Source organism: Lissotriton helveticus, chromosome 8 (genome assembly GCF_964261635.1).
Source record: "Lissotriton helveticus chromosome 8, aLisHel1.1, whole genome shotgun sequence".
Taxonomy (NCBI): domain Eukaryota; kingdom Metazoa; phylum Chordata; class Amphibia; order Caudata; family Salamandridae; genus Lissotriton; species Lissotriton helveticus.
This window is the reverse complement of record NC_136069.1, coordinates 617,937,063-617,951,415: the sequence shown is the minus strand read 5'-3', so window position 1 is coordinate 617,951,415 and position 14,353 is coordinate 617,937,063. Positions and strand designations below refer to the sequence as shown.

The following is a 14,353-nucleotide window of genomic DNA, read 5'->3' as shown; positions in this document are numbered from 1 at the left end:
CCATAATTTTGGTTTTCCCTGCGTTAATTTCATATCCCGAAAGTTTTCCAAAATCCTCCGCTTTCTTTATAATAATTGGGAATGCCAACGCGGGATCAGTTGTGTAAATGTTTATATCGTCGGCATAAAGACCGATCTTCTTTTCCCAGCCCGAAAAAGTAAAATGTGGAATATTAGTATCCTCCCTAATAGACTGTGCAAACGGTTCTACATATAAATTAAAGAGAAGGGGGGATAAGGGACAGCCCTGCCTTGTTCCTCGACTAATTTTAAAAGGAGTTGTTTGCGTACCATTTATTAATAGGGATGCTCTAGGGTTATTATATAGTAAGCCTATGGCCCTACAAAATTTGGGACCCAGATGGTATTTTTCCATTATTAAATTTAAGTATACCCAGTTTCCCCCTTGAACGCTTTTGTAGCGTCAAGGGTCATGATGGCCAGGGGTAGGCCGAAAGTTGAAGCAATATCCGCGGCTCCCACCAAATCGTAGGTTAGATCGGCCAATTGCCGGCCTCTAATAAACCCCTTTTGATCAGGGTGAATAATTGACCCAATCTCGCTTCCCAATCTCGCAGCCAAGATTGAGGTAAAAATTTTGTAAGGGAAAGGGAAAACATGGCGGCCGCTAGCTAGGGCGTGCGCTCGTCCCGGACGAAGCTCTTGCTGACATGCCCCAGAGGTAGTTGTGTCGGTATCCTTGGTCCGTGCGAGTGGTGATATCGAACGGGTAGCTGGTTCACGAGCTGAGAAGAAAGTTAGCGGTGCGGTGTGGTCAGCCGAGCCACTCTGAGAGGGGCGGCGTGTGCCGAACAGCAAGCGGGCTCGGGCTCGGAGAGGAGAGTGTGAGCAGGCTGGCGGACGGAGCGGTGTGTCGTGGTCTGACGAGCCGAGCCGCTCTGAGAGGCGGCGTGTATCACGCATTCAGCAGGCTCAGGGTCAGGTTCACGGGGAAAACTCCGAAAGAGTCAGCGGAGCGGCGGCGTTCAGCTGAGCCGCTCTGAGAGGCGGCGGCGTGTGCCGAGTGGTGAGACGGCAAGTAAGCCGAGCGGGCTCAGGCTCCGGAGGAGGAGAGTGGGAGTGAGCGGGCAGGCGGAGGACTGTCCGCGGCGTGTTGCAGTTGCTGAGCTGCCCTGAGAAAAATATTTAAAAACAGAGCCCCCGAAGCTCCCAAAGCTTCCGAAGATCACGGAACAGGAATAGACAACAAGAGCCGCCAGTATCCCTAAACAGTAACATTCTGACATCGAGACCCTGTTTGGTGGGGGATTTTGAGTGAGTGAGACGAGTGGAGCAGGCTCGGGCTCGGGCTCAGGTCCGGCTAGGACATATACACGATACTTATGGTATATATACGGCCATACACATGGAAGTGTGACACGCTGATCCTAACTGTCTCAGGAAAAAGTCTGAAAAAGATTGAATATAAAGGTGGATAGAGCTGCCAATGTGTTGGGGGCAGGTTCTTCTCCCCGCACCTCACCGCTGTGGCGACGCAGCCGTGGAGCTTCGAAGAAGAAAAGCTGCAGTATACAGCGTCTGTGCAAAAAGAGTGGCAACAACTATTTGGTGCGGTAAGGGGGACCAGCAGAGGGGGAGGGTGTCGAGTTCTTTGGGAGGGGAGGTTCAGCCTGTTGATAGCCAGGACCTTATAGATATACAGGGCTGTCACTCTTCGCAAAATTTAGACCCTGCACCCAGACTCTTTAGATTTAACGCACAATCTCAAACCTCTTGTCAGATATCGAGTGAGACTTCATATTCAACTATTGCCAGAACCCTGGGGAAGCGGAAGGCTAAGGGGAAAGGAAAAGGCAGTAATAAAGACAAAGAATTAGCCGCCCCTACAGGCCCTAATGACACAGGTCAAGCACAAGTAGCAGAAAGAAGTCCAGGGGAGCAGTCTTCCATAGAGTCCGAGCCAGAATTTGAGCGTGAGGCAGTAGTTGACACGTTACAACCCCCAGTCTTAAGGGTATCAAAAAGGGGTAAGGAACATCAGCTACGGTACACCGCTCCGAAGGAGCTACCACATAAGGCTAGCTTGAGCAAGGGGGGTTCTAAAACAAAAGCTAGCAAAACATCCCGAATCACACCCTCGTTGAAGTCTTATTTTAAGGTCCTCCCCCAGGTCTTAAATATAAATCAAGAGCCCCAAAAATCTCATTGTACTCAAACTGCACTCGTATCAGTGGAAGATATTGGTGCTATAACCACTTCTACATCTCCTATATCTGTACTTGGTAATCTTGGTAATCTGAAAGAAAAGGCGGGAGAAGTAGTTGGGGCAGGAGAGTTAGTCAGCGGTATAGGGATGGGGGACCCAGTTGAACGAGTCGTTAATGTAACTTTTCCGCCAGACCAGCAAGCCTTGACCGCAGGAACAGCAAGCGAGATAAAAGGCTTGGATCAAGGTAGTGGGGGTTGCAAAGCCAATGGTAGCGACGATACTATCCAAGCCATACTTCTCAGCATGAGGGAAGAGATTAGAAATGGGTTTGAGGAGTCAAAGAGATGTTTTGAGGAGTCCAGACACACTCAATCAGAGATCCGCACAATGTGCGAAAACCTAGAATCTATGGTAGATGGTCTCTCACTAAGAACTGAAGGTCTAGAGAATTGTGTTGAAGAACTCAAGGCTAAACTGGAGTCTGCTGAGGTGAAGATCCAGACATTACGACGGGAAGGTGACTCAGTCAAAGAGAGGGTCGAGTCTCTCGAAATTTTTTCCAGAAGGAACAACTTGAGACTCCTAAAAATACCGGAGGGAAAAGAAGGAGGAGACTTAAAAAAGTTTGTTGCAACTTTACTAAAAGATTCTCTAAACTTGGATGAAACTTTGTCTGAGATAGAAATAGATATTCAGAGGGTACACCGGGATCCGTTCCGTCTTAAACTGGGCAGGGATAAACCAAGGAAGATCCTAGTGAACTTCTTAACATATTCCTTGAAAGAGAAGATCTTGACCGCAGCTTTGAAAGCCAAGACTTTGAAAGTCTCTGATTTCTCTTTTGAAGTGAGATCTGACCTCTCTAGAACAACGATGGACAGGCAGTGGGAATTAGGTCAACGGATGGAGAAGTTCAGCAGCCTAGGAGCTACCGTGCAATTGAGATTTCCTGCCTTTCTAAGGATAATGTACCATAATAAAATGTACAATGTCAAGTCTCCCTTGGAAGCCGATGAGCTACTTGCCACTATTAGTGAACACGCAAACCCTCCGGACCGTGGGTGAAATTCTTGTAAATTTTTGTAAATGAGTTAAAGGGAAAAAAAAAAAAGGGGGGGATAATGTGGGGAAATAAATAAAAGAAAATGATAAAAGGAAAAGGAAAGAGAAAGGGGGAAAGGAAAAAAAGGGGAAAAGGAAAGAAATAAAAAAGAATATAAAGAATACAAAAAAAAAAAAAAAAATGGTAAAATGGAGAAAGGAAAAAAAAAAAACAACACACGAAACTATTAACACTTGGGTGAGGATACACAACTTTGTCATTAAAACACCATCGGGTGATACATTATAAAAGGTTACCAACTGGGAATTTCACTATAGATTTCCACCCCAGTATACTTACGTCAAAATTTCTGAGCTAATAGGCTGCAATGATGCCTATCTTTTGATTCCCACACTATTGCCCAAATCTATCCTTCGCTATTAGAGTATTATCAATAGCAATAATATGTTATAGAATAGCTATTAGATAAGGGACCTATAATTCTGCTTTATGAATCACCACTGCTTATATTTTAAGCATAGTGACCGGTAAAATGATTGATAATATAGATACTAGGGTATGGAGCGGGAACATGTCAGAGACGACAAGCTGGCAATCCATCATGCCAGAGTAAGTCGGGGGGGGTTCTAGGGGAGGGTGGGGGGGGAGGGAAAGGCAAAATATAAAAGTCCTCATAAACCGAATTCTATAATAACGAATAATATGGATCCAATTGTGTCTCAAAGTGAATGCTTGGCAAAAACAGAAAGAGATATAGCTAATGATAGGTTGTCTCCAAAAAAAATTAATAGAGTTGAGGGCTGGGAAACAGTGTTAAAGAGCTTTAAAATTAATGTCAGACATTAAATTCTTATCCTGGAACGTAAATGGTCTGCGTGTTAGGGCTAGAAGAAATAGAATCTTACAATACTTACGAGACTCACCCGCGCAGATCATTGCGATCCAGGAAACACATTTGAATAAACAGGAGATTACTGATATACTGAAAAATCTCAAATGGGTCGATAAATTTATAACTACGGACCAAAATGCTAGCATTCGTGGCATCGCTATCATTTTTAAAAAATCAGCAAAGGCCCAGATCATGGGTTGGAAAACAGATGCTAGCAGTAGATGGCTGATAGTCAATGCTTAATTATACTCAAAGGCTGTTACCATCATCAGTTATTATGGGCCTAACCAGGATGACCCTTCTTATTTAAATATTCTGCAAAATCAGCTGATTTCCTGCTCTGACCCCATAATATGGGTCGGAGACTTTAATCTTGTCTTGGATCCAAAATTAGACAAATCTGCAACCTCTAGGGCCGTAGTACATAGCAATATGAGGGATACACTGCTTAGATGTATGTCGAATCTTGGTTTAATCGATCTATGGAGACAAAGAGCTGGGAACACCATGGGAGTCTCATACCACAATTATAAATACAGACATAAATCACGTATTGATTATGCCCTATTTAGTCTTTCAATTAAGGATCAGGTTAAAAGCATAACATATCTGCCTCTACATCTGTCAGATCATTCTGCTATTTTCTTCTCGATAAAATTAGAGCAGAAATCTACTCACCTATCTTGGTCTTTTGACCAAACAATTCTATTGGAGGACGAGGAGAAAGATTATTTGATGCAGGAAACTGTCTCCTTTTTAGAGCAAAACTTAGGTTCTGCCTCCCTGGTCTTCGTATGGGAGGCTTGGAAGGCCTTCATCAGGGGTTGTATTACAGGTAGGGCCTCATTCAGGAGAAAGAAATATGAAGAGGCAATTCGACATATAGAGCAAGAATTGACCCATCTAGAATCATCAGACCAGCTCCCCTCTGATAACCAAGAGGAGAAAATAGAACTAAAGGCCAAGCTAGATACACTATTGCCGGAAAGGATAAATAAAAGATGGCAGGCAAGCAAACTTGCCCATTTCGAATATGGTGAATCTGCTGGAAAATTGCTGGCTTGGAAAATTAAAGCTGATCAGTCCAGAAACTTTATTAAGGAAGTGAGGGTCGCTGGGGAAGCCAATAGTAGGTCAACAGATACAGCCATTGGGGAAGCCTTTAATGAGTTCTTCCAGAATATCTACACAGAGGAACTTAATGTTAATTTAAATGAAAGGAATGAATGGTTGAACAATATAACTCTCCCAGAATTGGAAAGTCACCAAACTGAAAATATAGATAAAGCTATAACAGAGTTGGAAGTTTCCAACACTATTAAACAACTAGCACAGGGCAAAGCCGCGGGACCAGACGGTCTCCCAGGAGAATTATACAGGGTACTTAATTCTACTCTTACCCCAGTCCTTACGAAGCTTTTTAATAACATAATGATTAGAGGGGAGACACCACCAAGCTCTTGGGGGGGAAGCCAATATAGCTTTAATATTAAAACAGGCAAGGACCCAGCCGAGTGTGGATCATATCGCCCAATCTCGCTTCTCAACAAGCCAATAAGGGTTGTCAGGACTGTCTACATAGTGTACCTCATTTTGGTCCCCTACATAAAAAGCCATCTTCCTACACCCAGTGATGTAGTCTCTGCACCGGTGGCAGTTCTTGTCTGACTTGCTCAGGTCCCATTTGAAAATGTCGTCAGTGCTGCATAACTTTAACCATGGCTTCCCTCTGTGCGGTATTTCTGGCTGTATTGTTTGCACAGGTTGAATGTTGGCCCATTTCTTGTTAGAAATTGATATATCTACAGTTGCATCCTCTCTTTTCTGGCAAGAGTATTGCACCTGTTTTGTTGCAGGAACTATCATGTTGTAGTTTTCAGATGTAAATCGCCTTTCACCACTAAGCATGTTTCATTTTTATTAAGGTGTCTAAAGACCAGTGCTACACTTAAATGCCACATAAGAGTAGCACAGAGAACTTTACTCAGTTGTAATTCTTTAAAAAGAAAAGGTGAAACCTATTCTAGGCTTCAGGCCTCTCCCTTATTAGAGACTAATCTTTGTATAGCGCACTTCCTGGTATTAATGTGTCGGTTGCACAGATGCTGGGAAATGTGATTTACCAGGTACACTAAATGTATCACTGATTGCCAAACCTCCATCACTTATTTACACTTGTTACACAGTCCTGCAAAGGCTTCAAAGTTGTAAACATATTAATGCAGTAATAGTGACCAGTATTTGAACTTTTTCCTGCATAACGTTTATAATGTTTCAGGAGCTGCTTTAAATTTCCACATGCTATGCTCTTAAGGTTATTTGATGCATTCAATGTGATTTTAAATGACAATAGAAAGATAGTTAGAGTGCACAAGGAAAACATTACTTTGCATCATTATGATTTGTGTGCTTTGGTTTTTTATTTCTTCCTTTGCCTGTGTTTCATCAAATGGCATTTTGTGTGGTTTATTGATTGAGAATTGTTCTTGGTGTTGTACAGGCATCATCAGGAAAACTTTGTTGGGTACCAGGATGACAACCTTTTCCAGGATGAGATGAGATACCTGCGTTCAACGTCTGTGCCTGCACCATATATCTCAGTTACTCCTGATGCATGCCCAAATGTCTTCGAGGAGCCTGAAAGTAATATGAAATCCATGCCACCGAGGTATAAGCTTTTTAATGTTAGCAGCTTTTGAAAAACAAAATCTGATGTGCCACCTTTGCTTTGTGCGATCAACAATTCCATCTCAGAGTTGTTAAAGGGAAATCCCACTCTAGCAAAAAAACACAAATCTGCCTCCTGTCCCCACATCCTGTTGTTAGAGCTGTCTTCCAATTGTGTTCAATCCGTCGAAGAAATAATTATCTTAAAAACTGATTTGAAATGTCGTAGGACGCTGCACTCATGTCTGCTGAGACGCTGGTCCTATTAACCTCTATGTATTGGCTTGCAGCACTGACTATTTTTCATAGGATTTCATACACAGCGGGGCAATATAGGAGCATTTCCCATTCATCTACGAATCACTTGCATAATAAGGGAGCACCAGGGCTGCACAGTATTAGGTGTGGGCTACTGAACTAAGTGCCTCAGCTGGCAGGTGTCTGTTACTGATTACCATCTTCCAAGTTAGTCATCTCCTACATTCCAGCCTGTTTGTTTTACATATATCCCAGGTAAAGGCCATATGGAATGGGTGATTGGGGAACCCTATCTCCTGTCCTATTGTATTGTATTGAAGCTTACCTTTAATGAACACGACAGTGTATATTTACTGGTGGACATGCATGTCCTTCTGTCTGGTTCTACATGCCTCTTCCCATGCTGCCTAAACTACTATTTTCCTTTTGTGGTCCAAAGAATTTAGACTGGTTTAACTCTGAAAGCAGTAAACTTCTTGCACAAGTAAATCTTTTACAAAATGTAAAGTTCTGATAAGTACTTTTATCTGCCGATTCCTAACCTGTTGAATAACCCCAGGCGTCAGACTGGACCCATAAAGTTCAAAAGTCTCGAAGCTGGTAGGGGATTCTGGCTTTGTGTCACGTTTGGAAGTAACGTCCAGCCACATCACTGAGGCCATATATTTCTCAACCCAGTGTAATGACGTCCGTTCCCTTTTCTCTGTGCCTTTGATGTGGATCCAGAGCTCACTCTCCGTCATTCATTTTTACATTTTCACATCAGTGCTTCAAAATGTTTGTTCATCTAAGGGAAAGTGCTAGGGATGTCTCCCCTGAAGCATTTGGGCTTTAAGCCTTGTAGGGACTGTGTCCACGATAGACTCTTACTATATTTCTCTTTGGTGCCTGTGATAAGATGATGACTTCAAGCTGTGTGCACTCTAAAGCAATTAAAGAGAGGAAGAATAAACTTTACATGGTGCATTGCTGCGAAAATAAATGGCACCCTATTGCCATTCATTGGTCTGCTCAAGGTCACACTCATCAAGCAACATAAGAAGCATTGGTCCCAATGTAAGTCACCTCCACCCCCTCCCCTTTACCCCCCGCCTTCAACTCCCACAGGATCTTCACCCATGGAGCTGGATTTGTGTTTTTGAAAAACACTGAACCATAGCTGCTGGCGTATGCTTCTCCAGAAACATCCTCTAGAGCCAGTGGCCAAACTGTTCCTTCGTGAGTGTCTTTCAGTGCCAATGCCACAATTCCCAGCCTTTCCAGCTCTAGGCTCAAATCAAGCTGTGTTCCTTAACGCCAAGTTAGGGATTTTCCCCAGTGTAGTAACCCCACCTGGCAAGCTTTCCAGCTCTGTGATCCTCATGGCATGCCTGTGTTCATGCCAACACAAAAGTATTTCCACTCAACCTGTATTGACAGTCTGGAGACGGTGTACTTGTATCGAAGTAATATATGTTTTGCAGTGAGAAGTTCCTAAGGATGGGAACTGAGAGCCAGATGTATCAATGGGTTTTACCCATTCAATGTCTGCGGGAAAATTTGTTCATACATATGGTCCTTAATCTGTATTTTGGTGGGAAGTAAAACCTACTGAAAAATATTCAGTGAAAGGATCAGAGATAAGCCTGCAGTGGATCTTCTCATGGCATATACTCATATTTGAATACCTTTTGGAAGCAGAATTCTGCATTTATAGCCCTGGATTGTGACGACCGTTAGGCTGGTGCAGTCCAGAGAGAACCAACCCCTTGCCTCTTTTTCAAATGACAATAACTTGTCTTAAGCCCTGAAGAAGGTGGATTGAAATCAATATTTCCACTGAAACGTGCATTGTATTTGATAGTCTTTTGAGTCCCCCCAGCCAAGACACAACAGCCACAAAACGATGAATAATGGTCTCTGGGCTGGGTATCAATGGACTAGATTTTGGAATTGTTTGTCTGAGGCTGGTTGAGTATTAATGAATGGTGTGTTATTGTGTGAGATGTATGGAACTTGTAACATCCAAATAATGTTATAATAGTTTTTTTGTGCTGCAAGGAACATAGGATGAACTCAGTGTTATTATCCAACTATGTTTTAAACTGTAGTTGTTCTATTTGCCTCAAAGGCAAGAATAAAACCAATGGAAACTGACATTGTTAATTAAAGCCCAAACGCTTCAGGAGGAGACATCCCTAGCACTTGCGCTCAGGAGAACAAACATTTGAAAGCACTGAGGGGAAACTTTAGTGAAGGAGAGCGAGTTCTTGATCTGCATTGAAAGTGTGGAGAAAAGGGAACTGAAGTAGTTACACCAAGCTTGGGCGCCTTTTGGCCTCACTTCCGATGCAGAACCAGCTTTGAAATTTCCGGATTTAGTCTGACGCCAGCAGTTATTCAACAGATGACAAATGTACAGGTAGATAGAGCATTCACAATAAAGATAACTTTTCAGTTGTTGTCTTTGGCATTCAGTATTCTAAGATTTGACTAATGGGCATATTTCTATTAATGAATTTCTCTTTGTTTCTGGAAATCCACACTGAAAAGATTTTTTTTAAGTAATGACATTTTGGAATTTGAAACAAGCATGCGTGATACAGTATATGCTAAAATCCTGGATGTCCAGTGTTCTCTGATATGTTTTTCACCCATTTCTCCATCAAGCATTTCAAAGAAATCTAAGAACAGTGTCATTGTTTAGATGTGAAACCTTTTTTTATTTGCAGCTTGTTTTCAAAGTTTTGTTGATAAATCAGTGCTTTAAGTTGATTTAGTTAGCCAATTCTCTCAGTAATCTACCTGAAAGCTGCATTGATATCACTTAATGACGACCTAAGTCATATCTCCACATTTTTCCTTACTTTTGCAGTTTAGAGACCAGTCCAATAACTGATACTGACTCGGCAAAGCGCACAGTTTTCCAAAGGTCGTATTCTGTTGTTGCATCGGAATATGATAAGCAGCACTCCATTCTGCCTGCACGTGTTAAAGCTATCCCCAGGCGACGAGTCAACAGTGGGGAAGCAGGTATGAAATTTGGCGAATGATAAATGATTAAACTGGTTTGTCGTAGGTTGCAGCAGGAACTCAAAAATATCAGTGTTATGTATGTTTTCTTCGCAGAGTTGTGTATTGTTTAAATGCTAAAAGTTTATGTGGTGCACGTTAGTCTTTTTCATAAAAGTGCAATGCCACACATTCCAAAATGAAAAAAAAGTATGCAACTGCACGATGAGATCTGTAGACAAAATGGCCAGCCAGCACCCCTATTTATCTTTCAATCAATCAGGGGTGTGTGAAGCACAGCTATTCACCCATGAGGGTCTCAAGGTGCTGGCGGGATGGGGCTGCAGATTCGTCTGGGCGATGGGTTCGTTAGAAGAGCCAGGTGTTGAGGTCCTTCCTGAATTGGGAGAGCAATGGGGATTGCCTGAGGCGGCGGTGCATGGTGTTCCAGTTCTTGGTGGTGAGGTAAGAGAAGGATCTTCCTCTGATTCTGGTCCTGCAGATTCTTGGCACGGTAGCCAGTGACCGTTAAGTGGAGGGGTCTGTTGGGTGCCTGGAAAGAGGTGTACTTCAAATGAGCTGGTCTTGCGTTGTGGAGGGCATTGTATGTGTGCGTGAGGAGTCTTTTGTCGACTGGGAGCCAGTGGAGTTCATTCAGGTGTGGTGTGATGTAGCTGCGCCGGGGATGTCTAGGACCAGTCTAACTGTGGCGTTTTGAATGTTCTGCAGCTTCCAGGGAGTTTCTGGGTGACACCAGCGTATAGTGCATTGCTGTAGTTGAGCCTGCTGCTGATGAGGGCATGAGTGACCATCTTCCTGGCGGGGGTCCATCTGAAGATATTTCATAGCAGGTGGAGTGTATTAAAACATGACGAGGAGACCGCGTTGATCTGGCAGTTTATAGTAAGCAAGGAGTCCAGTATGATGCAGAGGTTGCATGAGTGGTCCGTGGGCTTGGGTGATGTTCTCAGTACAGCAGGACATCTGGAGTCGTTCCAAGCGAAAGGGGTGTATGCCTGGATGAGTTGAGCTTGAGGCAATTATCTCTCTTCCAGGTTGCGACTGCTTTCATCCCTTCAAAGAAGTTGTTCTGGGCGACTGGGTTTGTAGGTAAGGAAGTGGATAAGCTGGGTGTCATCGGCGTAGGAGACAATGTTGAGTAAGTGGTTTCTGACGATTATTGCGAGTGGGGCCATATAGATGTTGAAAAGGGTGGGGCTCAGGAAAGAGCCCTGGGGCACTCTGTAGTTGTTCTCTGTAGGTTCTGAGAGGTACGGTGGTAGTCTGACTCCCTGTGTTCGTCCGGTGAGAAAGGAGTGGATCCAGTCCAGGGATTTGTCGCAGACATTAACGTTTTGAAGTCTTGTGCTTAGGGTACTATCGGAAACGGTGTCGAAGGCCACCAAGAGGTCCAGGAGGATGAGGGCTGCGGTTTCACCCTGGTCAAGGAGGGAGCCAATGTCGTGGGTGCCGGTGAGGAGGGCAGTCTCTGTGCTGTGGGTGCTTAAGAAACAGGATTGGGCGATGTCCAGGACGTGGTTGGATTCAATGAACTCAGCAGGCTGAGGGTTGATGGCTTTTTGATTACCTTGGTTGGGAAGGGGAGCAGTGAGATGGGCCTGAAATTCTTGAAGTCCGTCGGATGCACGGAAGGCTTCTTCAGCAGGGGGTTGATCTCTGCGTGTTTCAAGTCATAGGGGAAGGTGGCGGTTTTGATGTAGTAGTTGATGGTGCGGCATAGTTGGGGTGCGATGGCGGATTCTGTGGAAGATAGGGTGCGGGCAGGGATCTGATTGGGCTCCGGAGTCAATGCTCTCCATGGTCTTGATGGTGTTTGCTGTGGTCCAGTTGAGCAGGATCTGCTGAGAAGTGACGACGTTATTTGCAGGGCGGTGCGACGTTGTGTGCAGGGCGGTGGGGTGTTCTTGGGCGTCAAAGCGGTCATAGAGCTGCTTGATCTTGTGGTAAAAGAAGGTGCACCGTTTATTGCAGACGTCTGTGGTCCCGCTGTTAGGCTTGGCAAAATCTTTAATGATGGCGAAGGGTTCTTTGCTGTTATGTGCGCCGGCGTTGACTCTGTCTTGGAGGGCTGTTTTCTTTGTGGATTATGATGAGGTGGTGGTGGCTGCTTTAGGTTTAAAGTATTTTATTAGAGTTTCTGCAACAAGAAAAACAATAATACATACAAAGGAATACAGACATCATGAAAGTATACTGCAAAGACTCTCCCCAAGAACCCCATCAGTATCCGGAGAGGACTAGCCAGGCGAGCGTAGAGCCCCAATAAGAGCGTGAGCGCCATGATGCACTTGTTCCAAAATTAGAACACCCCCCCCAACTCCCACCCCTCCCCATCCCAACTCCCCCCCACCCCCCTGTGCCTGAGCGAATGTCCAGCAACACCCTCACTTCCAGAAAGGAACCCCGTGCCCTCCCCTCCTCCCCCCCCCACCCATTAGGAAATCGGGGTGGTCAGCCGCAGCAGTCGGAGATAACGTGGACAGGTGATCTCTTTGAATTCTGATTGCAATAGGACACCAAAAGGCTGCCACAGGTCATCAAATCTGTCTACCTCCCCCGCCACCGTGAGGGACATCTTCTCCATCCCTAGAACATGCCACAACCTGTGTAACCAGCCCGTGGTTGTGGGAAGCGTGGTGGTACGCCAATATATAAGGATGTTCTGGATCGCCGACCCCAGAGCGATCGCTATCTGTCTGCCCCTCCTAGAGCGCAGTGGGTACATCAGGCCATTGGGTAACCCTAGCAAAACATAGGCAGGAAGGCGCGGTAATTCTATGTCAAAGCACTGATCTATATCATCCAGGACCTCCCGCCAATACGGACCCAGCAACGGACAATCCCATAAAATGTGCGAGAGTGTTCCCGTCTGCCCACATTCGCGCCAGCAGGTGTCCTGTATGTGGTGGTTCATGTCGTGCAGCCTCTGAGGCGTATAGTACCAGTACGTAGAAATCTTCGTAAAAGTCTCCGTGAGCCCAGTGTGGTAGGCCGAGTGCCGAGCTCGATACGAAATGTCGTCCCATTCCTTGTGACTCAGCGTCCTCCCCAGCTCCCGCTCCCAGCGCGCCCTCCCGGGGCTATAAAAGTGATGGGGGGGGGGCTGTAGTAGCCGGTAAAGATCCGAGATAAGCTTGGCGTCGGAGGAGCGCGTCGCAAGCCACAGCTCGTATGGGGTAAGTTTCCGATCAGCCAGATCTCGCACCTGCGGCTGTAACGCCCAGTGGCGAACCTGCAGGTATCGCATACGCTCCGTCTCGGGTAAGTGGTATTCCCTGCACAAGTCAGTGAACGACACAGCACCCTCCGGGCCATAAATATGAACCAAAGCACAGCACCTGGCCGTCTGCCAGAGCGAAAAAGCTCCAGGCTCTGTTCCGGGCCGGAAGTCAGGATTCCCCGCCAAGGGAGTAAGCGGCGACGGGAAGGTGGTAAGTTCATGTCGAGTGCACACGGCATCCCAAATGCGGAGCGTGGCCTGCGTGACAAAGGACGCATACAGATTGGGGGGCCTGTGACTCCTGTGACTCCTGCGAAGGAAAGGTATCTCCTGCAGAGTCCTGCCCGCCACCGCCTGATCCTGAAATAGCCAGTGTCTGTCCGACTCCCATTTACTCCATTCAACCAAGTAGCGCAACTGCGCCGCCTGGAAGTACTTGTGTAAGTCCGGGATGCCGAGGCCCCCGGACTCGGGTGCCAGTGTGGAGAGGGCTCTACGGAGTCTAGGTTTACGACCCTGCCAAACAAATCGAGCGATATCAGCCTGAGTCTGTCGTATCCATCCCTTCGGAGGCTGTAAAGGCAAAGCACGGAACAGATACAGCACCTGCGGCAAGAGAGTCATTTTCACTGCAGCAATGCGTCCCAACAGTGATAGCGTACCTTTGCTCCACCGGAGCAACTCTTCCTTCAGTTTGGTCCCTAAGGCCGCATAGTTAGCCGTAACCATGGCAGGCAGGGATGGTGCCAGCAGTACCCCCAGGTATGGGATCAGATCTCTAGACCATTGCAAGGGGAAGCGGTTCTGCAGCTCCAACCTGGTAGCCGAGGCGAGCGAGATGTCAAGGGCCGCCGATTTCTTTATATTCATTTTGAACCCCGCCACAGCCGCAAAAGCGTCCAACTCTGCGAGGCAGGCAGGGAGCGCCTCCTTCGGGTTGCCGAGCATAAAGATCACGTCATCCGCATAGAGGCTGATCGTGTGGATGTAGCCGCCCATCTTGACACCCGTCACTTCTGGGTTACTTCTAATCCTCTGGGCAAAAGGCTCCATGTACAGAGCGAAGAGCAG

At 45.8% G+C, this 14,353-nt stretch overlaps 1 protein-coding gene across 5 annotated transcripts in view; it reads left to right on the top strand.

Annotated features, from left to right (window-relative positions):
- Nucleotides 1-14,353, top strand: part of MYCBP2 (MYC binding protein 2) — a 1,909,483-nt gene that overhangs the window by 1,363,991 nt on the left and 531,139 nt on the right. For all 5 annotated transcript variants that reach the window (XM_078657470.1, XM_078657469.1, XM_078657471.1 and 2 more), the window contains 2 exons: nucleotides 6,626-6,793; nucleotides 9,905-10,062. In XM_078657470.1, coding sequence (XP_078513596.1) covers nucleotides 6,626-6,793; nucleotides 9,905-10,062 — 326 coding nt within the window. The remainder of the gene's footprint in view (nucleotides 1-6,625; nucleotides 6,794-9,904; nucleotides 10,063-14,353) is intronic.